Below are 24,833 nucleotides of genomic sequence, written 5' to 3'. Positions count from 1 at the left end.
GTATCGCCTTGGGTTTAGGTCTTCTTTTTCTAGGATGTGGGGTCTTTCATTTAAAATCACTCATATTTGATCATAAAATCTAAAAACTCGAAGTATAATGACATATTTACTGGGTGTTCATCCTATGAAGGAATAATGGACTCTAACTTTCTAATGTACGAAATTTAATATATAATAACAACCGTACAAATTCATTGTATTGGAGTTGTAATCGTGTAAGGTTGATTTGCACAAGAAACCGTGTATCCAAACACCTGAAGAGTTTAGGTGATTTTCTTAATTACTAAAGACTTGTTGAAGATCGCCTATATAGTAACACTTTTGAATTCATTGAAATACCAGTTTAATCATCAAGAATGTCAGCTATTTACTAATAAAACTCAAGAAATAGTTATGATTTAAGAAACCAAATCATAAGTGACCACAGAATGCGGCACTTGGGCACCCCTAAAATACAAAGACCGACATTCCATGAATCCATTCTAGCCATACATAATAATTCAAAGAGTTTTTATATCTACATACGTACAACATAATATTTTCAGAGTTACAGATATATATAACCTGGGATGGCGTGCAAGCAGGCATCATGACAGTATCTCATCTTGTAAAAGAATTTCATAAATATCTGTCCTTAAATTCAACTCCTTTTCCCTCATTACTTCTTGAAGATCTGACAGCTCTTTTGCGGTTAAGATGGAGTTCAATTTGAGAAAACCATCAAGCCAAAGCTTTTTTGACCTGCCAATTATTATTACATGTTATGGAACGATAGTTAACACAGATAAATGAACCTACATCATATCAAGTTTAAAATGTATTCAAAGTTGCAATTAAGAAATGCAAGCCAAAACATTTAGTTGGTAAGTTTAAACAACATTGTAACAAAATATGTCATACAACTCAACAACTTTGTTCCTTCTTTCTGACGTGCCTGATACATACCCACCCAAAACATGTAAGCCAACTTCTTGCAGCAATTATCAGACCTATTTTTCCTGATATATATACTATATTCCCAGGCAAGCCTCATATAAATGTTCGTGCATACCCATTTATGGTAACTACCCATAGTGATGTTCATTTATTCCAAATCGAAAGAATTTTTTTCTAGTATTTTACCGAAAAATAATCAGAACCTAGTAACAAGCACAAACCCTACATCTTCCGCCAACTCTCCTAGTAAAATTCTTTGTTTATTGGCCCTCTCTTTTCATACCATATTACTGCTAGTTTACTCATAAATTGGAGAAACTACAAAATCACTAAAGCAGATTAACTGCATTAATTTCAGATTTTGGTTCCTAAACCTATCTCACAAATGGTATCCATTTAATAGGTTAATTACAATTATAGCTTGTTCTTTCAATTTGATTTATCAGGACATCAAGCGAAAAGTCACTTACCATGGACAGGCATGAATAGCACGAAAAAATATTCGCCTCGCTGCAGATGGATTGTGAACAACGTTAATCTCATATGCGACATACAATCGCCAGAGTATAACTGAATTATGAAATTTATCGATAGCTAGTGCCCTCTCAAACAATCCATGGATCCTATGCGGCGAGCCACTCCGACTTATCTCAAATATTAAAGCAAAAAGCCAAACAACTACTGATGGTTTCCTGAAAATATTTACAGAATAACAGTCAATGTAAGCCATGAAATTTCTTGATAAAACCCAAAAGTAAAATGCTAAATCCTTAAAGAAAAAACTTGCTCAAAAATTCCTCGTTAAGTCATTTATAGAGAGAGAAATGGAACGTAAAAATAGAATATACATGTTTAAGTATGTAATTTCACTCATTTATTATGAGTGATCAACAATAAATACACTAAAAAGATTTGAAAATAACATTAAAATTACTGAATGAAGCTGGCAGTCAAAAGGTATAAAAAGGAAAAAGAATATATATAACTATCTCAAATAACAGAGAATATTTAACATACAATTTGATTTTAAGGTCCAGTTGTGGATGCCTACAGGTACTAGTTAACAAATATTTAATTGCACTTTTAACAATATAGCATTTAATGAACAGCTTGTCAAATTTAAGAAAAAGTAGTGCATTAATTGCACTTTTTCCCTATAAAAATATAGCATTTAATGCACTAGTTATCACTTCCCATAATTTTAAACAGCTTTCAGAAGAAGTAAACCTCCAGTAAAAATAGGTCCAATGCAAAAGGTAAAAACTTATAAAAAATTAAATTAAATTGAAAAGCTTGGCTAAAACAAGAACATATATAGATGTCTAGCATATGGATTTTACTCCCTAAAACAAAAAGCACAACCCTGAACACTTTGAAGAGATATAAGGAAGATGATCTTACTTGTGACAGTGCTCATCAAACATCCACCGTAATTTATTAGGAGTTGTGTAAAGACAGCTGATCTCCACCAAAGCTTTAAAGAGCTCTGGGCTAGATGGATATATTTGCAGTCCGCGTGTGACAGCATCCCAAGCTTTGGACAAAGTAAATTGCTCGCGATGTCTTTGAAGTATCCTAACATAATAGTTTAGTAGATATTCTAGATGGTGACTTTGGCTTCTTCTTTCTGTAAAACACAAGAATTTAGTTTATTGTATTAAACAAACCATGTAATACTATCAATCAAAATGACAGGGAAAACCTTTGGGCCAACTGCTTCAGTGACAATTTATCTCTATGAATGAAGCACAGAAGAGTTTAGCTGATTATCTTAAATAGGCCAAGTAGCACTATGAATCAACCTTTATATAGCAAGATAATCCCACATTTAGTTTAGGAAAAAGAACAAAGAAAGCCAAGTTGTTGAGAATCTTTGATTATTTAATAACACTGAATAGCATATCTTTAGAGATTACGGTTGCTTTTTAGGGATTCTAATTAGAGATATTTTTTCCTTAACTGATTCAATGTTTCATCTATATATAGTTGTACATATTTTTAAGAAATACATACTTTTGAGAGAGTTTTTCCTCAATATATTAGAGTATTCATCTCTAATTTCATCATGGTATCAGATTTTTTATCCGATTAGCAGGATAATATTTTCTGATTTTCAAAGTTTGTTCAAAAAAAAAAAAACCCTTAGAAACACAAAATTGGTACCTTCCACCCTAGCCTTATTTTTTTCTCTCACCGCCCCTACCATTGGAGTCGGTATCAACTGACCAACGAAACCCTAGAATCCGATGACCAGAAGACCCGCGCGTGAGCCTCACACTCCATTGCAAGTTACAGTCCCTTGTTTCACATGCCACGCGTGACCTTCACCTGCTGCCGCCGTGTTTTTTCCAACGCCATTGCTGTGCTCACTGCTCATTCTCTTCTAAGTGGTGGTGTTTCTTTGGCTTAGTTTTTTTGTGTGGGATCTCTTTTGTGTTCTTTTGGGTTGTTTTTTTTCTAATTTTTTCCAAGCAAATTTTTTGGTATTAGATGTTTTTTCCAGCATTATGTCTAAGAACAAGAAGCTTGTGATTCAAACCAATCATCAAGATTTTTCAGGCGACTTGAACCAATGATGCTGAAAAAATTCAAAAGATGGTGGAAAAAGAGCGTGTTTTTTATTTCTTAGCTGGGTTGAATAATGAGTATGATCATATTCGAGTTCCAAGTTCTTGGCAAAACTCCGTTTCCTTCTCTTCATAAAGCAAACTCCTATGTACAACAGGAGGAGAGTCATCGTGTTGTCATGCTCTATAATCCACCTCTTGACAAAGCTAGTCTCATTGATAACCAGGATGGTCCATCAAGTGGTAAGTCTAACAAGGATCACTTAACGTGTGACTAATGTGGTAAACCTTGGCGCACTAAAGATTCGTGCTAGAAGTTGCATGGTCACCCCACTTGAGGTCGTGGTGGAAAACGAAAGGTAATTCTCAGTCTCAAGCAAATTTGTCAGACTCCGTGACAATAGAGGACAAATCCACTTCTGCTAGGCGTTTTACCTCAAACGAGATTCAACATTTCCAATGCCTCTTTTCTCAATTGGACTCTACCTCAATTGCTAAGTCTAATCGTGCAAAATCAGGTTCTGTTTTAAATGCTTCATCTAGTTCTAAATCTTGGATTATTAATTCCAGTTTGAATAGACAAATGGTCAAACAAAAGTTTATTTAACTATACTAGTTGTCCATCTAAAGATAGCGTATGAATAGCCGATGACTCCCTTCCTCCATCTCTAAAACAGGTTCTGTTGTTTGTACTCCCAATATCACTTTATCTTCTATCCTCCATGTCCCTAAATTCTCGATTAACCTTTTATCTGTTAGTACTATCACTAAAGCCTTAAATTGTAAACTTGAATTCTTTCTCGATCACTGTGCCTTTTAGGAACTCCAAATAGAGAAGATTGGCAGTGATAGATTGTGTGATGGATTATATGTTTTGGATCGTTCAATATGTCTCGAGCCTTAATTGGAAATAATAAAAATATCAACCAGGAGATAATTCAGTGGCATAGGTGGTTAGGACATCCATCATTTATTGTTCTTGCCAAGATGTTTCCTATTTTGTTTTCAAGTCTATTTAGTTTGTGATACCTGTCAGTTTGCTAAGCATACAAGAAACAATTATCTTTTATGTGATAATAGAAGTACTGTTCCTTTTGAGATTATTCATTCGGATGTTTGGGGCCCTACTCGCCTTACTTCTTTATCTGGTAATCGTTGGTTTCTTACATTTATTAACTGTTGCACTCGGATGACATGGGTATTTTTGTTAAAGTCCAAAATTGATGTTTTCTCGTGTTTTCGTTCTTTCGTAAATTGATTACTGCTAGTTTGATGCTAAGGTTAAGATTTTGCGAACTAATAATTGAACCGAGTATAACTTTAATGATTATTTAGAATCATATGAGATTTTGCATTAAACCAATTGTCCAAGTACAAGTGCTCAAAATGGTATTGCCGAAAGAAAAAATCGGCATCTTTTGGAGGTTGCTAGATCACTTATGTTCCCTATGAAACTCCCAAAGCCTTACTGGGGCAATGGAATTTTGGTTGCTGTTTATCTCATTAATCAGATGCCTCTTTGGGTCCTTAATTTTAAAAGTCTCGTAGAAACCTTACATGACAAGACAGATTACCTAGTTTCACCAAAGGTCTTTGATTGTGTTTGCTTCATTCATCTTCGACATAGGAGCAAAGTGGATCCTCGAGCAGTCAAATGTGTTTTCATTAGATACTGTCAGATTTCAGTTTCCTAATTAAGGGATATTTGAGTATATTAAATAGAATTCTGTAAATATTTTATCCCTAACTTTAAGACTGTTTTTTAGGTACAGCATCCCTAGAATTAGTCTGTTTCCTAGTGTAAAGTTTCCTAAGTTAGGCTCACCATGTGTATAAATATTTATCTAATTTCTTGTGAAATATATAATCGAAATAGCCTGTTTTTAACATGGTATCAGAGCTTTTTTAGCCTCATTTTTGAGATTTTTTTCTTTGTCTGGCGATTTTTTTCCTGACTCCATCCAGCCCTCAAGCCTGTAGAATTTGTTCAAACGAAACATGACTGAAACTGTCAAGATTAGTAACACTGGGGATGTCTCAGAAGTTTCTGTGAACAACTCAAACCCAACAAGTGAGTTTCAAAACATCCAAGTAGCCTACAGGCTAAATGGGAAAAATTACGTGAAGTAGTCTCAACTGGTTCGTACATTCTCAACTGGTTCGTACATTCTTGAAGGGAAGAGGAAAACTGAGTCACTCGGAACTGGACCTAAAGAAGGAGATCCTAAGCTTGATGCTTGGAATGAACAAGACAAATAGTAATGTCTTGGTTATGGAACTCTATGATGCCAGAAATTAGTGATACATGCATGTTTCTTTAACACATCCAAAGAAATATGAGAAGCTGTGAAACAGACTTATTCTAAAGTTCGAGATGCTGCTCAAATCTATGAAATCAAGACTAAGATTTCATCTACCAAGCAAGGAAGTCGATCTATCACGAAGTATTCCAATCTATTGCAAAGTTTATGTCAGATGAAGTGCAGTGAAGATACAGCACTCCTGAAAAGGTTTGTTGAAAAGGATCCAATTTATGATTTTCTTGCTGGACTAAATGTTGAGTTTGATGCAGTAAGATTTCAAATAATTGGAAAAAAGAAACTACCATCACTAAATGAGACAATTGCAATTGTTCGTGCTAAGGAAGGAAGAAGAGGAGTTATGGTTGAGAACAGACAAGTGGATAGTTCAGCCTTGGTTACAAAAGCTATAAGTGAGAAGAGATTTGGCCTGGAGCAGCCAACTAGTGAAGATAATAGACAGACAAAACAAACAAAGCCTATTAACAGGGATTCCGTATGGTGCACCTACTATAAAAAGGCCCGTTACACTAAAGAAAGATGCTGGAAACTCCATGGGAAGCCATAAACAACAAACAAAAATTTTTCAGAAAAAGGTAGACAACAAAAGGGACAAGGGCGAGCATATAAAGCAAGACAGCTGGATGGAAAAAATAATTGTCAGGAATCACCTGTTGAATTCAATAAAGAAGAAATTGAGAAGTTAAAAAATTCGCTGGGATCATTGGAAAAATCTTCTTCAACAGGTACTTGTAGTTTGGCTTTTTCAGGTATATCCTCTTCTCAAGATTCTAAAGTCTCAGATACAGTCACCAAAAGTTCTTGGGTTATTGACTCAGGAGCTACGGACCACATGACCCACTCCTCACAAAAATTTGTTTCACATATACCTTGCCCTAGTAGTAGAAAAATAATAGTAGCCGATGGTTCTGTGATCACAGTGGCTGGTCAGGGTGATATTGTTATAAACAAAACCCTTACTCTTAAAAATGTCCTTCATGTTCCAAAACTATTTACCAATCTTTTATCCATTCAAAGAATTACCAAAGACTTTAACTATAAAGTGGTTTTCTATCACAATCGATGTCTTTTTCAGGAACAGAATACGAGGAGGATGATTGGACATGCTAAGGAAGTAAATGGCCTATACTATCTTGAAGAATCCAGTGGAGAAGTTAGTGCTTTGAATTCCTCACCTTCATCTTTCATATCTGAATCTATTAAAACCAATAAAGACCAAATTTGGCTCTATCACCTTCACCTTGGTCATATATCATTTAGAGTTCTTAAAATTATGTTTCCTTCATCATTATTCAAAGGATTGACTGATGAAAAATTTCATTGTGATATCTGTGAACTTGCAAAACATAAACGTACCTCTTTTCCAGTAAGCAATAAAAGAACATCCACTCCTTTTACTCTTATTCATAGTGATGTTTGGGGGCCATCCACTATTTCAAATATTTCTAGGGCTTGGTGGTTTGTATCCTTTATTGATGATTGTACTCGTGTGTCTTGGATATTTCTTTTAAAACAAAAATCTGATGTAAGGTCTGTCTTTCCAACCTTTTACAACATGATCAAAACACAATTTGAAGCTGAAATAAAAAGATTTAGGTCAGACAATGCCAAGGATTATTTCAATCAATTTCTCTCAACATATTTCCAAGAAAGAAGCATTATACATGAATCATCTTGTGTTAGTACACCACAACAAAATGGTGTTGCCGAAAGAAAGAATGGTCACATTTTAGCTATTACAAGAGCCCTTTTGTTCCAAAAAAAAGTCCCTAAACAATATTGGGGGGAGACTGTTTTAACTGCTACTCATTTGATAAATAGATTGCCTACAAAAGTCCTTGAATCTCAAAGTCCTATTCAAGTTCTAGCAAAATTCTTTCTTGATTTCAATACTTCAAGTAACCTTACTCCCAAAATATTTGGCTGTGTTGCCTTTGTACATGTTCATTCTCAAAATAAAGGAAAATTTGATCCACGAGCTGTCAAGTGTGTCTTTCTTGGTTATTCTTCCATTCAAAAAGGGTACAAATGCTATCATCTAGCCACAAAAAAAATTTTTGTAACAGCGGATGTTACTTTTGCAGAACAAGAGAATTTCTTTACTCGTCCTTATCTTCAGGAGGAGATCTTATTCACAGAAGGACAAAAAATTCTTTCTTCTTGAGATTCTAGCTCCTTTCCAGCAACCAAACACTCACATTCTAGCTCCTGTCCAACAACCAAACACTCCCACTCAGTCCTTGCCTACTAACCAACCTGCCCAACTTGAAACAATGGCCCTTATACAACCTGAAACAGAGCCTAACACACCCAAATCACCAAGAGGAATTCAGGACACTACTCGTCCTTTACTGGTTTATTCAAGGAAGAAGGCACCGGTGCAAGTTCAATCATCTTCTTCTCCTATACGACCTGAGGTAATTGCTGAACCTACTTTGAATTCTAATACTGCAAATTTAGATGATTTTCCCATTGCTATTAGAAAGGGGACTAGAACCTGTACAAAACATCCCTTGTACCTATTCATGTCTTACAAAAACTTGTCCCATAACCACAAAACCTTTCTTACTAGCCTAAATTCTATCTCCATTCCCAAAACTGTATCCGAGGCATTAGAAGATGAGAATTGGAAAAATGCCATGAAAGTTGAAATGGAAGCTCTTGAAAAAAATAAGACATGGGACTTAGTGAAATTACCGAGAGGAAAGAAACCAGTGGGATGTCGCTGGGTGTACACAGTGAAATATAAGTTAAATGGTTCTTTGGAGAGGTACAAAGCAAGATTGGTTGCTAAAGGGTACACTCAAATGTATGGAATAGACTACCCTGAGACATTTGCCCCTGTTGCAAAGATGAACACTGTAAGAGTGTTGTTGTCACTAGCTGCCAACCGAGGCTGGAAATTACAGCAATTTGACATCAAAAATGCCTTTTTACACGGTGATCTTGAGGAGGAAGTCTATATGGATGTTCCTCCAGGATTCAGTCCAAATACAGGACAGGTAGTTTGCAGACTAAAAAAGGCTTTGTACGGACTAAAACAGTCCCTGAGGGCTTGGTTTGGAAGATTTACCAAAGTAATGCTCAAGTTGGGGTATAAACAGAGTCAAGGAGATCACACTCTGTAAAACACTCATCTTCAAAGGGAGTGACTGCTTTATTAGTTTATGTTGATGACATTATAGTGACTGGTGATGATCTAGAAGGAATGGAGAATTTAAAGAAATGCCTAGTAAAAGAATTTGAAGTCAAAGAGCTCAGTAAGTTAAAATATTTCCTTGGTATTGAAGTGGCACACTCTCGGGAAGGAATATTCATATCTCAGCAAAAATACATAGTTGATTTGTTGACAGAGACGGGCAAGTTGGGCTGTAAACCAGCAGAGACACACATAGAGGTGAACCACAAACTTGGAAATGCACTAGAAGATGCAACAGTTGATAAAAGGTCATATCAAAGACTTGTGGAGAAGCTCATTTACTTGTCTCATACCATACCAGATATTGCCTATGCAGTAGGTGTTGTAAGTCAGTTTATGCACAATCCCAAAGAATCACATCTTAGAGCCGTATATCAGATTCTACAGTACTTAAAGGGCACGCCAGGCAAAGGAATCCTATTTAAAAATAGAGAGAATTTAACCCTTGAAGCCTATACTGATGCAGATTATGCAAGATCTATGGTTGATAGAAGATCAACCTCGGGCTATTGTACTTTCCTAGGAGGCAACCCTGTGACTTGGAGGAGTAAAAAACAAAATGTTGTGGCTAGATCTAGTGCAGAAGCTGAATTTAGGGCGATGGCTCTTGGAGTTTGTGAGTTGTTATGGCTAAAAATTATTTTGGAAGATTTGAAAATCAAGTGGGAAGGTCCAATGAAGTTGTATTGCGATAATAAATCTGCTATCAATATTGCACATAATCCAGTTCAACATGATCGAACGAAGCACGTTGAGGTTGACAGACATTTTATAAAGGAAAAATTGGACAGTGCTTATTTTGCACTCCATTTGTGTCCACTGATGGTCAACTAGCAGACATACTTACCAAAGGATTGTCTAGGAAGTTTTCAAAAATTAGTAAGCAAGTTGAGAATGGATGATATCCACTTCCCAGTTTGAGGGGGAGTGTCACATTTCAGTTTCCTAATTAAGGAATATTTGAGTGTATCAAATAGAATTCTGTAAATATTTTATCCCTAACTTTAAGGCTATTTTTTAGGTACAACATCCCTAGAATTAGTCTGTTTCCTAGTGTAAAGTTTCCTAAGTTAGGCTCACTATGTGTATAAATATTTATGTAATTTCTTGTGAAATATATAATCGAAATAGCCTGTTTTTAACAGATACTCTCCCACATAAAAGGGTTACAAATGTTATCATCCGCCATCTAAAAGTATTATGTAAATATGGATGTAACATTTCGTGAGGATGAATCCTACTTTTCTTCATCATAACCACCTCTTCAGGGGAAGGTTATTGAAACGAAAAGATGACATCTTATTTTGTTACTCTTCCGAGAAAAAATTTAGTTCCAACAAACTTTGGTTCAAGAAAAGACTAGTGGACAGTTGTTGGATAGGCCTAATTTAAGGACATAAACTAGATAAAGCAAAAAAGAAGATGTCATTATACAATCTACTTTATGCCCTAACTCTTTACTGTCAAGTGGATCTACTTTACCTGAGCTTGCTACTGACTTAAAATTACCAATAGCCCAACAAAAAGGTGTTAGAACTTGCACTTTACATCCTATTTCTGACTGTCTCTTATGATTTCTTATCCCCATCCTATAGAGCTTTTGCTTTGTCTTTATTCTCTATGTTTGTTCCATAGGACTAAAGAGAAGCTATTACTAATCCAAGATGGAAGAAGGCTATAATTGAAGAAATGAGACGTGAGAACTGGTTAATCCTCCTGAAGGGTAAAAAATGGTTGGCTACAAATAGGTATTTACTATCAAGTATATGGCTAATGGTTCAATTGAAATACTCAAAGCCAAATTAGTAGCGCAAAGATTTACTCAGACATATGGAGTGCACTATCAAGAAACATTTGCTCCAGTTGCTAAATTGAACACGATTAGGATCTTTTTATCATATGCAGCAAATCTCGACTGGAACTTACAGCAGTTTGAGTAAAGAATGTCCTCTTACATGGAGAACTAGAAGATGAAAAAGTATATATGAAAGTTCCTCCACGATTCGAGGATACTCAATAAAAGGTATGTAGACTAAAAAAGACCCTATATAGGCTAAAGCAATCTCTCAGAGCTTGGTTTGACAAGTTTAGTAAGGTATCGTTTGGCTATCGACAAAGTAATGCTGATCATACTCTTTTTATAAAACATCACAAGGGTAAATTACTCACCTTATAGTTTATGTTAATGACATAATTATGACAGGAGATGACAAGGAAGAAATGGCCTGGCTTAAGAAACAATTGGCTTGAAATTCGAAATCAAAACTTGGGAAAGTTACAATACTTCCTCGGAATAGAAGTGGCCAAATCGAAAAAGGGAATCTTTATTTCCCAAAGAAAGTATGTCTTAGATCTTCTGACAGAGATTGGCATGTTAGGTTGCAAACCAGCAAAATCACCTATTGAGAGTAATCAAAAGTTACAAGCAAGGATTGGTGAAATGGTGGATAAAGGGAGATATCAAAGACTCATCAGACGATTGATTTATCTCACTCATACTCGACCTGATATAGCTTATGCAGTTAATTTGGTAAGCCAGTTTATGCATGATCCTCGGGAAGCTCATATGCAGGCAGTATTGCGAATTGTGTTATTTGAAGTCTACACCGGGCAAAAGTATTTTCTTCTCCAAAATAGTCTTCTCAAAATAGAAGTATTTACACATGCAAATTGGGCTGCCTCTCTTGATGACAGAAGGTTTACAACAGGTTATTGTACTCTTGTGGGAGAAAACTTAAGTCACTTGGAGAAGCAAGAAACAAAGTGTTGTGGCTCGACCAAGTGCAGAGGCTGAATATAGGGTCATGGCTCAAGGTATTTGTGAGCTTTTATGGGTGGAAAAGGTATTAGAAGACTAAAGTCGTTGAATGAAAATGGATCAACCTTGTACTGTGACAACAAAGTGGCCATCAGCATAACTTAAAATCCAATGCAGCAAGATAAAACCAAGCACATCAAAATAGATCATCATTTTATCAAGGAAAAAGTAGTCAATGGTGCCTTAAGTCTATCTTATCTAGCATCCAAAAAATAGTTAGCTGATGTTTTTACTAAAGGGCTCAATTGTAAGACTTATCATAATCTTCTTTGCAAGTTAAGCATGCGAGACATCTATGCACCAGCTTGAGAGGGAGTGTTGAGAATCTTTGATTATTTGATAGCAATGAATAGCATATCTTTAGAGATTACAGCTGATTTTTAGGGATTCTGATTAGAGATTCTTTCCTTATTTGATTCAATGCTTCATGCATATATAGCTGTACATATTTCTAAGAAAAACATTCTTTTGAGAGTGTTTTTCCTCAATACATTAGAGTATTCATCTCTAATTTCATCACAAGTTTAATGGAATTTTGGCTTTCTCATTTCACCCTATTTTTTCCAAAAATTATAACACTTAGAAATAAAAAGAGTGGACAAAAAATTGTATATAAAAAGGCTACAGAAAACTGCATATAGTCAGGCAGGATACAAATCTGCCTTTTTTCTCCATCATTCTTCAGGTTTTTTTCTTTTTTCTTTTTCCAGTTCATCTCTCCTTTCAGACTCTAGCATAGAGCTGCTGGCGAACCAAGCCATTAGGAACATGGCACAGGTAAGCAACATGGTTGCAATTATTTTAAAACTATAGCATTTTTTTTTTTTGCTTACCCAAGTTATGTATTTTATAAAGTTAATTTGTATATTCATCTAATAATATATGCACATCTACTAATTTTCAGAACAGAATAAGGGAATATATCAGGACTTGGAATTTAATTTTAGTCCAAAGATATAAGAAAATATGGGGTAAAATATAGGAAATTCTTTCTAAATAGGCCACTTCCCAAACAAGATTTGAAAGAAATACATATAATTTCAAAAAGGAGGAAACAATTAATCTTCATAGTTCATATTTCCTGTGTTCATTTGCATGTTAGTTTTGGAAATTCTTCTCTAAATAGGTCCTTTCCAAACAATATCTAAAAGAAAAATCTCCAATCAAGCCTAAAACAAACAAATACAGATTTGGATTATTCAGGCCCTAAGTATTCCACTGAAACTGTATTGTATAAAACATGCAGTCCCAAAGAAACGGTTAGAGAACAATCATATATCCAATTGCCAAATGCCAAAATCTAAAGTCTAAAACACCTTATATTCGAGATCCTAACCCTAAATTTAAGGCCAAAAAAATCACACAACTTTACCATTACCTCTTTTGTTACTTGTAAACATAACAGTAAAAAAAGGAGGAGGAAGAAGACAGTAACACGGATAAATCAGCTAAGTTACTAAGAAAAAGTAAAGGCCCCTAGAGCAGTCAACCAAATGAAGATAGGAAAAGGGAGAAAAAAGTAAAGAATACCTGGAAGCACCATTGTAAAAACATTATCTATAATTTCAATACCAGCAGCCCATCCAGCAGCCAAGTCTTCAAACAAAGCCGCCGCACAAACTAGGGCAACTGACTGATCATCAATGAAACCTCGCACCCATTTTGATCTTAATGAGTTTATTTTTTCTTTAAACCCTTGCCGTGCTCTCAGTAGTTGCAAGCTTGATAGATGAGACTTGAATGGACCATATGTCGCACTACTTCCTAGGCAAGAGAGAATATGCATTGCACGTGACAATGAATCTGATTTACTCCCATTACTGTTTCCAAGCTCAGCCTCAGCATACCATAAATATAGAAGAGAAGGATTAGACTGTAGATCCTGCTCATGTAAATAAGAGTATATCATTACACTGAAAAAACTCAAAGATGATTGAACTATTACATTTAAGCACACATAAAATGAGTAAAAAGGTTCAGATGTCAGATCTCATGTTATTTGAACTCAGGCACTAGTGTTATGCTCAATTTTTTGCAAACTTTTCCATGTATTTGGAAGGTCCTTGGAAGCTTATATCCCTATATCCATGTCCAACTATGAACCAGATGCAAGAACTTCAAGAAGAGTAAAGAGTCGGATATATTGTAAACTTCAAGCATTTCTTTTTGCACAAACGGGAGGAAAGTGAATCAGAGAAATAAACACATCAAGAAACAGTTTAGAACAGCCAATTACCATAGAAAGATCACTGGAAAAGAAATAGAGTCCACTTTGGGTATAATGTGTAACCATAAAAGCATCAAACAATCTATGGTACAAAACATGAACATCATATTTATTAAAACCATATGGCATATTGTCAAACAGCTGCATAAATTAAAAATCAAGCAAAACCTAGATTGAATATAAAGCAATGTATAAGAAATAGTGTCCACTTTAGGTATTAATGGAAGTAAAAAACATAATTCTTGAGCTAGATGAAACTTGAAAAAAAAAAATTTGTTAAAAACATAATTCTTTTGTCCATGGAAAGCAGAGGTCAGCTTCAACATTCAACCTATTGGGTTAACAGTCATCAGAGAACTAAGAGCTCACCAATGAAACCCCAGCAAGTGACAGCAATGCCATGTCAAACACTCTTCTGGCATTATCCATATTCCCATAAAAAGCCTCTCTACGTGCATAAATTCCACAAAGCAAGAGATCCTACAATCACAAAGTACTAAAGCTTCATATTGCAATGGAGAAAGTCGGAAACACAAAATTACATATACATATTCATTTCAATTTAGAAGATTCACACAATGTCAGGCTATAAACATGTTAAAACTTTACAATATGCTCCCTCATAATCCTGAACTTTTTCCAGTATTGCTTTCTGTTTGTTTTAATAGCTAGACTCAATCAAATTATGAACAAGTTGATCTTTAAATTCCACAAAGCAAGAGATCCTACAATCACAAAGTATTAAAGCTTCATATTGCAACGGAGAAAGTTGAAACACGACATTACATGTACATATTCATTTCAATTTAGAAGATTCACACAATGTCAGGCTATAAACATGTTAAAACTTTACAATGCTCCCTCATAATCCTGAACTTGTTCCAGTATTGCTTTCTATTTGTTTTAATAGCTAGACTCAATCAAATTATGAACACGTTAATCTTTAAATTGCTCCATCATTCCTAAACTTGTTCCAGAATTACTTTCTACTTATTTTACAATGCTAGCCTTAATGAAATGCACGTATATTTATTTAGACATCATTTGATTGTTGTTTTTACTACTTGATTATTTTCTCTTTGCTTTTGCTTCCTAGAAAATTGCTAAACAGAAAAAGCAATTGGAAAAACAAAAACCTTATTGATTGAAAATTAACACACAACTATAATGCAATATCAATTGAACCAGCTATACAAAAAATAAAAGGAAAAACATGCACTATGTTCTCCAAAAAATTATAATGTTAATTTTAAATTGTCCAACTAAATTATTTTCTTTATTAACAAATATATTTCCTTATGAAAGCGAAAAATTAGTAGCCAAAGCTATATAAAAAAATGAATTTAAAAGGTCAGAATGAGAAAGGGAAAGAGAAGTCATGAATAATTTGAAGTAAAACCATCCCAATCTATAGTAGAAATAGCTTAAAAAGAATATTTCCCTATATTGAGTAAAGCAACAAAATACAAAACATAAAAATTGACACCACTAATAAAGTAGCGGCTACACAATTTAGCATTTATAAGTGGATAAAGACTAATTATTCCACTGAGCACCACATAAACTTAGCAATCTAAGATTACATTCAAACAAAAGAAATAACTTGAGAAATAACTATAAAAACTTGGAAGCAAAGTTTTATCCTCTGACCAAGTGAAGGAACTCAGATGGAAACTTAAATTTCTATAAGCAACTGCATTATTTCTTCCTAATTACTGAGGAAACCTTACAGACACTCATGGGTAACATCACTACTGCTAGTGGTTAAGGGAAACAATATAAACTTTTACTTAGGCTCATGGTAAATGAAAAAATAAATCAGACATTTCATGTTAATAAATAAAAAATATTTGCTAAGCAAGTACAGGATCCAATCTGCATGTATATGTACACCTTTAGGCAGGTAGAACAAATAAAAAATACCTGCCGATCATGTTTTAGAAGGCGCTTCGCCAAAGATTGACACGGAGCACCTGAACAGCTAGAAGAGTTCATTCTTGTCACAAAGAGCTCTTCCGCCAAGAGAGCAGCTTCTTCCAATATATGGTTACGGGGGAAAGCAGTTAAACAAAGTAACGCAGCATTACGAAGAAATTTCATCATTTCAGTCCTCTGAGGGATGCCTCTGGCACCATCCAAAAGGGATTCAAAACTGAATTCACCAGACATACTCTGTGATTTGTTTAACTCATCCTGCAGTCTTCTCATATTTTGCCAAATACAATCTGGTAACTCCTCCAGGCTAAGAATTTTCTCGGTCCAACTGGAACTGTTGGTACAAACCCTAGAAGAGGAGGAAGGAAGTTAGTTATATGACATTAACTCAAAAAACATGAAACCATTAAAATATTAATGCACACATCATGGTGTTAGATTTTAACACTCCCATGCAGCCCTCCTCCTTAAACAGCCTAAAACCAGGTCACTGTTGCATTAACTCTAATATGGAGCATCATGCCTTCACAAGCTTAAACAAAAACCAATAGAATAGAGACCCATCAGTTCTTATATAAAATTTTGGCCAGCTTTATAGACTTGGAAAATGCAACTTCCAGTTGGCTTTTTCCCACATGGAAGCATCCTGAGAAAGAACTATGACAATCCTACCCTCCTAAATAGATGGAAAATTCTACAAAATAAATGATCAGCCTAATCATTTCATCTACTTTCCAGGTAAAATTGTTTTCCTTCAACAAATAGAATTATTTGACATTCAACTATTTTAGCTAGATTAGAGCTTCTAAGAAACAAGTTCCAACTCAATACATGTTTGGAAAGTTGTCAAAGTGGAATACATAATTATATATAACTTAAAATCCAGTGAAGGCTCAAAAAACTCTAAACGAATTTCCAAGACTGAAAACATAAAAACAAATTAAATAAATTCATGGGCTTTCCACATTTTTAATTACAGAACAATGAACACATATTATTTCGCTTTAGTAACATAGATAAGCCTATTCATTATAGAAGCACTCTTTCTTAAATACAATAGAACTCTAATGGTTCTCTGTTGTTAGATTACTAATCTCCAACCATTTGGGGGTCCAAATCAGAAAACATATATGCAAAATTATCAGTAACAAGCTATATTACCATTACACATTCTGTATTCCTAAGCATACCATACCGTAATTTTATGATATATATTTGAGAAAGTTATTCCATAACGGATAAAGGTACTTTGAACGAAAAAGAAAATTCAGAACGCATGTAAATACTTGGTACGAAGCATCAAGTATCCACATATTTCAGCCACACATGAGAACCAAATTTTTAATTATTTGTTATGCGTGATTTACATATGCAAGTTAAGAAATAGACAAACAGACAAGATGGGTCAATCAAAGCCCAGTGAGAGAGCAAAACAGAATAAGAAGATTTGACACAAAACTGCACCATTATAAAATGGTGAATAAGGTGAAACTTACCAAGAGGATATTTTCCCACCATAAAAGTCAATGAACTGGAATACTAGAGATAAGCGAGCCTCAGTAGAGCTCAATGAGAACAAGTATTCGCATACATCTTCATATAATATCTCTCTCATAAATTCCTCATCCACTTCTTCATTAGGTTCCTCATAAAAATTAGTGACTGCACCTGTTTTTCAACCAATAACTTAACCTGTCATTAGTTATTTCAGATAACTGTAAATCACAATCTATGCATAAAATGTTTAATATGTAAAAGAACATGTTTGTTAGTAAAACATTAGATTGACAAAACAAATTTTCCTTCATCATATTGCAAAATTGACATTTTAATTTTTCTTATAGTATGATTTACTCATTCTATAAATAAGAATAATAATTCCATTGAAAGACTTCCATCAAGTGGCTTTATTTGATAAATAACAAAAATTGTAAGTTCACATTTAAGTACTTTAACTTCTAAGTTCTCATTTTACATTGATGAAAAGCCACAAACTTTATGCTAATCTGATAGATACTGAACATGTAATAAATTTTCATGTTAAGGCAAATGTTAATTAATACAAACTATTGTAGTTTCACTTATTTGTACAATATGCAACTCTATCTTTAATATTATTATTATTTTAGAAATAGATTAATAAAAGTATTACCTTTAATACACATAATAACAAATATTAATACATATAATGTGTATAAACCCTTTTATTATAGAAAGAGACCTTATATCAATTATATTTTGATATTTCCATAAATTAGGAATTTTCCATTTTGAAATGCTTCCTTAGAGTTCTAATTCAAAATAAACTTAAGTAAAAGAAAATTATTCAAGCTCCAACAGAAACTGCAAACAAAAATTAGGGTAGGAGGAGATTTATTCAAGATTGAAGAATCTTTAATAGAACTTCCATTTAACTATTAATGTAATAACATACACAAGACTTTTATAACTATTTTTTTTTTTGGGGGGGGGGGGGGCATTGGCTTCAAATCAGCAAAACTTTTTCCTTTTTTTCATTTTCTTCGATGGTAAGTTGAAATTATCATTTGGTCAAAGAAATTGGTGAAGCTACTAGTCCTTCATACTTCATCCTTGATAAGTACTACAGGGATAAATGAACAACAAAATAGAACCATAAATTTTATTATTAAATTTTGCATAAAAAATAAAACAAAATTGCTTAAAGCATGTAAAACTAATTCTGAGACAAACCAAAAGGAAGGTACATCCTTAGAGCCAAATATAGCATCCAGATGACAGCGGAGGTTTCTTGGTCATTAGAATGAGAATAATCAAATCAACTAAATCAATGATAAGAGGATAATAAATAGATTACAATTTCCTAAAACATTAAAATAAAATAAAAGCTAGAGAGCAAAAAAAAAATTTAAATTATAGGCTCTCAACATATTTCCAAAAAATTTTAGAATTGACATAAACTCCAATATTTAGTTAAGAATGGAGTGTATGAGACAAGCCAATGCTTGAATAATTTTAGATTGATGCTTATGTTTTATATTGTTACAGTCCCAACTAAAGGATCTTGTCACCAGACGATTCACCGACGAACTATTTGTTTTAGGCAAGGTTCTTTCCCTGATTTTTACTTCTTCCTCGCAAATGACCTATGATGAATAAGTGGAACTCGTCGAAGGGAATTCCAGAACTTAGACTTGTTAAGAGAGTATTAAACCTCTTAATATAGAAATAAATTTTGATTTAATTTTATTGCTACCAATTAGTCTCTTAAGTAGATGTTACATAGGTTTACTTATTTGAAACAAAGACTCTAAAACCCTAATACCATAAAGATACTTTCAATTGAACTCCTAATACTTCTACTAATAAAATAAGTAATAAATTAATCTAAATAATTAATTTGACTTCTAACATAAAACCTTTCACCTAGATGAAATGAAGTATTTCAACTCTTCACAGAAATCACAAAATATGATGTAAACCTCAAATGCATTAGAGAGAGAGAGAAAGAGAGAGAATTGAACTCCTAATACCTCTCCTAATAAAATAAGTAATAAAATAATATAAAATAATTAATTTGACTTCTAGCATAAAACCTTTCACCTAGATGAAATGAAGTATTTCAACTCTTCACAGAAATCACAAAATATGATGTAAACCTCAAACGCATCAGAAAGAGAGAGAAAGAGAGACCAGATTTTGCACGAACAGGCATCCATTGAGCAGAGTCTCTTGAGGACTCTTCTTCTGACCACCTAGCCCATGTCAAAGTGTCTTTAACCTCGCCATCAACCCCGGCATCAACATCAATTCCTAGCTGTTTTAGCAATGATTCTGTATCATCTTCTTGCTTAATATCTTCATTCTCGATTTTCTCATGGAAATCCTCAACTGCTGCATCATCATGGGCAACATTTTCAAGACTTGTGCTAGATTCCTTACATTTGGATAATGGTTCTGACCAACCAGTCCAACCACCCTCATCACTCTTATCTGAACTCTCTTCTTTCATAACTCTCTGTCTATTTTCTTCTTCCTTTTCCAACCATACAGACCAACCAAGAGCCCCTTCTTCTCCAACTCTTGCACCATCACTATCCCAGAAGTGCTTAAACAGTCTCTGTTTACTATGCTCATTCAACGATAGAGAAGGACAAAACAAACTAAATTCAATTTCAGCTTGAAATAAAGCAGTGGCCAATTCCTGGTGACCAGCCTGCCACTCAAGCCTACAAAGAGAGAGAAAAATATCAACCAGACCAAGCTCTAGATGGACCATAGCACTATCAGTGGGTTTACTAGTTTGATGAATCTGCAAGAAATTGACCATCCATAAACACTAAGATAAAGAAACTTTTCTAACTTTGAAAGTTTTTTGCAATCTCAAAGTCCATATAATGTAAAAGACAGGAAGGGAGTGGAAACCAAATGCTGATTAAAGATCTGTAGTTCATATCAACCAACAATATCAACATAAGCCTGAACAACAGCAACAAAATAGTCATAGACGAACAACTTCTAATATCAATTATCATGTAATTTGACATACTGAAAGCCTTCACCTCCAAGTACAAACAAGTTATTCCGTCTGTAATTTCTACAATATTAAGGTTATTAATAAGTTCAAAGATAAAAACTCCTAGACGTCAACTTATCAATTATGCTTAAACATATCAGTATAAATAGATAGAACCAAATAATGTCCTATTATTTTGTACTGAATTAATCATCTACTGGCGTTATCAGTTCAGAAGACATGATGGAGTCATAATCATACTAATAAAACAGCAAACTTTGACACCATAAATGCAATGCAGTAATAAACATATGTTCACATAACTTCACAACATACATGCACCAGGCATTACTTGACTAGTTTAAATGAAAAATACATGACAAAGAAAATATCACCAGTAATACCAGAGACACCCAAGTAATAAATAAATAAATAAATGAAACTAAAATGCACTAAATTAAGAACCTGTCTAAACTGCTTATTGCAGGCAGCAGACAGAGCTTGAATCGCATGTGCATACATTTTTCTCACATCTGAAACTTTAAATCTGGAGAACTCCCCTTGAACAACATGCAAGAATTCTCTCCACAACACATAACTCCCCGAATGCTGCATAAGCACGTTTTCCCATCTCCCAATTAGCACATCAGTGTTATCCCTTTTCTGATAAGCCCTCATTAGACAAAGCAAGATTTGTTCGTTATCAGGATTAAGCTCAGTTGCCTTCTCAAGTATGCTAATTTTCTTTTCAAGAGTCTGCAAGCGAACACCTTTCTGTCGTTGCATACTTGCAACCTTGTCCTGGAACTCTGCAAAGTCTACCCATGCTTTTTCGTCATGGGGATGCTCCCTGGTCAATTTGTTGAACTCCCTTGTTCTACGTAGCACTTCATCCTCGCAAGATTCTTCAATGACAGAATTGTTTGAGATTGAACTTTCATCACCACGATGAGGTGATGATTCAATATCAGATAAAGGAATGAAATCAGCAGGAACTGCGTGTGAAGAATTTTTTCGGGGGTAACGACGAAGTCGCTTTAAGTTCTTATGATGTTCGAGTGCAGCATTGTTGGGAGACCAGTATCGACCAGAAGACTTTAGCTTGGTATCCAAAGCATCAAAATCAGCATCCTTATCATATGTTGAAAACCTGTGAGTCCGACCATAAAAACCTTGGGACATATATCCAGATAATTGTTCAGGATTTTTAAGTTTATAGCGTGGAACATCCATCCTGCAGTGGAAAAATGTCGGACAATCAATTTAGAATGTTTCGGCAAGAGGTGATAGCAGAAACAATTAAGTCAAAAAATGAAATGCGAAATATGCAGAGATTAAGGCAATTTCCAATTTTCGTTTTATTTATACATTCTCAGAATTAAAAATATCTGTGCGGTAATTTCTTAGCCAAAGGGAAAACGTCATATCAACCTGAGAAATAACTAAGTGATCAAGATACAAAAACCAAAGAATAAATGAAAGGAAAAAAAAACCTGTAGAGAGAGCCGTAGGCCAAGTTATCATGATCTGGATGAGAATCAAAATAATAATCATTGGAATGAATGGATTTGGATTTGGAATCACCGATTTCTTTCGAAATCTTTTTCTTCTTGTTTCTCCTCTTACTTCTTTTCTTCCTTTTTCTCTTGCCGTACTTGTCTCCATCAGAATCTTCTTCTTCTTCTTGTTCTTCTTCCTCCTCCTCAAGTAGCTCGTAAGAATGGGGGAGCTTCTCCTGCTGCTGTTGCTTGGCTTCGTTTTCTTCTTCCTCTTGGGCATCTTCTTCTTCTTGTACGTCGTCGAGGGAGCGGGGAAGAGAGGAAACGGCGTCGTTGATGAGGGAAAGGTCGGTGGTGAAGCTAGGATTGGAAAGCCATTGAGAGATGCCGCTAGTACTAGTAACTGTAGAAGCGGCAGCAGGAAAGAGAGGAAATAGAGAGGGATTTGGGTGTTGGTCGTCCACTGCGTCGCCGTTTCCATCCATTCTTATCGTTCCTATTCCTATTCCTATTCTTATTCTCGTCTCTTGTCACCTCCGCTTTTAAACATTTTGCTCAGGGATACCGGGCCGTGGTAATAAGAAGATAGGTAATTATGCTGGTAATGCAATAGAAGAAAAATTTTAATCTATCACGATTCGAAAAAATTAGAATCTAGTTTTTAAATGATTTCGATTTTGAGAATCTGGCTGTTAAAATTTGTTAGGAATTCGATTCTCTAAATTTACTGTTTTAGCTATTCTGAACACGAGTTCAGTCTCTAGTTTTTCATATAACACAACATAGATAAATAGCTTTTCTCATCCTTTTATTCTCTAATTTTTTTAAGAATTGAATCTATAGTGATTTCATCAGTTTTTTTTTAGTTTATTTTCTGATCAGATGTTCGACCGATTGCTTTTGTTTTTTCGATTTCGATTCCTTTCGAAAAGATTAATACTAATTGTGTTCCACCTTCTTTATTCGGGTATATCAAGGTGAATTTGCTTCTAAGGCAGTGGTTCTTTTACAGCGCAGTGATTGCCTTATTTATTTACACTTGGTTTGGTTTCTTGTCAATGCTAAAGGTTTTATTTTTGCAGTTGTATATTTTTAACAATTTAGAAACAAATTTATACTACTGTTTAAACATGAGAATCGTTTTTGTTTCCCAATACTGGAACCAATGAAGGCTTTTACAAGCAATGAGATAGAATACACTGGAGGGTCGTTGGAGCAAATGAAGTGTCCTATTAAGCCAATTGATTTGAGGGCACTTGAGTAGTGCAAGAGTGTGCCTAAGTAGTGTTGGAGCGGTTGCAAGCTTCATCTGTGTTTGTCAATGGGTCGTTGTGATCAAAATGGGCTTGGAAAGCCTAACGAGATTGAGTATGTCCGAAAACCCTTGAGTTCGATATAAGTCGAAGGTTCTTTCAGTTTGAATGGGTCCAAAAACCCTAGAGTTTGAGTTGGTCAGAATACCAAAAGCGGATCGTTGGATCCTTGTATTTGGGATAGGGCTTAAAATGTCATTATTCATGATAAGCTATTAATACAAGACATTTGTAGAGCCAGTCTAAGCGTCACTGAGTTTTTAACCAAAGTAAACTGGAGGATTATCAAGTCCGAGAGCTTGAACAAGAGAACTAGTGGGGGATGTCTTGTTCACGTAACCTATGAGATTGTGCAGAGAAAGGAGCGACGTGACAGAGTTTACGTGAATGAGAATTAAAGTCTGAAATTGATATTGAGATCAACCTAGTTCAATGGTGTCACATGTTGCAGTTGGCCAAGATGGCCATACCCAATGGGGTGATCATAGAGGGGTCGAGAGGGCCTAAGTTGGGGATGGCCAATGTGTCTAAATTTTTCATGTTGAGAACTTATGTGTTAATGCTACAAGAGACGGTTGGTATAAACCACGTCCAGAAGGACACATCCAACGGGATGCCGTAAAAGTGCAGTTGGTGCCACATCTAGAAGGATGTTTTTTTTAGTATCAAAGACATGGTAATATTCGGTCAATAAAGGGCCACACCATTAAGGGTTCCTCAAGGTTGTAACCTAATAATTATGTGTTGTGACATTGAGTCCGAGTGTTTGGTGGAGGAATGGACATAGACAAGGCTACACCAATGATTGAGATGAGACTAATTTCGAGTCTATGTCCAATAAGGGTTGAATGGATCATAACATTTGGCTTTGAAGGCCTATATAGACTTGAAACTAAAATGTCAACTCGATGCAACAAAGTTACTAAAAGTGTGGTTTCATGTGGATGAAGGCATCGACATAGTAAGTGGGAGAGTGTCATGGTCCGCAATTTACTATGCTAGTTATTAAGGTTGAACTTTCCCCAAATTGTCTTGATTGAAATTAAAGTACAATAATTTGGAAGTTGGAATTTGTTGGACACTCTACAGTCCTAAAGGGATGCTATGATGTAAACTAGGTAACTGGTAAAGTTAGCTTTACAAGTGGGTATATCCTTACTTTGGGTGGAGCAACTATTTCTTGAAAGTCTACTAAACAGACTTGCATTGCTCGCTCCACGATGAAACCAGAGTTTATAACTCTTGATTGAGTCAAGCAAGAGGCCGAGTGGCTTAGGAATCTACTTGTAGAGATTTCTTCATAAGAGAATGGAATACTTACTTTAGAGTACGTAAGGTCTGAAAAGAACCTAGTTGATCCGCTAACCAAAAGGTTAAATAGGAAAATGGTTCTTGATTTGTCAAAGGGGGATAAGTCTTAAAGCCTAGTGGTTGAGGAACTCATGATGAATACCCAGCTTAGTTCTCTAAGTTCAATCTGGTCAAACGAAACCATGGAAATACTTATAGTGTGCATTCTACCT

At 34.9% G+C, this 24,833-nt stretch overlaps 1 protein-coding gene across 2 annotated transcripts; it reads right to left on the bottom strand.

Moving 5' to 3' along the window:
• Positions 1-308: 308 nt before the first annotated feature.
• LOC107887131 (nuclear exosome regulator NRDE2) lies at positions 309-22,751 on the bottom strand. Of its 2 annotated transcripts, none has more exons than XM_041096433.1 (10): positions 21,992-22,751; positions 20,964-21,732; positions 19,676-20,294; positions 17,500-17,671; positions 15,992-16,352; positions 14,438-14,548; positions 13,372-13,723; positions 2,338-2,563; positions 1,407-1,628; positions 309-741 (listed from the first exon to the last, which is right to left on the bottom strand). In XM_041096433.1, exons 1-10 carry the CDS (start codon positions 22,480-22,482, stop codon positions 588-590), a joined length of 3,477 nt encoding a protein of 1,158 aa, XP_040952367.1. In that variant the 5' UTR covers positions 22,483-22,751; the 3' UTR covers positions 309-587. The 2 variants fall into 2 exon arrangements, with proteins under 2 accessions (XP_040952367.1, XP_040952368.1); XM_041096434.1 differs by having other exon boundaries at positions 19,676-20,211; positions 21,019-21,732; positions 21,992-22,694.
• Positions 22,752-24,833: the final 2,082 nt, after the last annotated feature.

This window comes from Gossypium hirsutum, chromosome A03, assembly GCF_007990345.1.
Source record: "Gossypium hirsutum isolate 1008001.06 chromosome A03, Gossypium_hirsutum_v2.1, whole genome shotgun sequence".
NCBI lineage: Eukaryota > Viridiplantae > Streptophyta > Magnoliopsida > Malvales > Malvaceae > Gossypium > Gossypium hirsutum.
This window is presented reverse-complemented; position numbering and strand designations above follow the sequence as displayed.

Bases quoted from the DNA above. Each gene is read 5' to 3' on its own strand.
- LOC107887131 (XM_041096433.1), bottom strand. From the start codon at position 22,482: ATGGATGGAAACGGCGACGCAGTGGACGACCAACACCCAAATCCCTCT. The intron at 21,733-21,991 runs GTTTTTTTTTCC...TTTCCACTGCAG, and splicing joins GCCTACGGCTCTCTCTACAG to GATGGATGTTCCACGCTATA. The intron at 16,353-17,499 runs GTAAGTTTCACC...CTCCTCTTCTAG, and splicing joins GGTGGGAAAATATCCTCTTG to GGTTTGTACCAACAGTTCCA.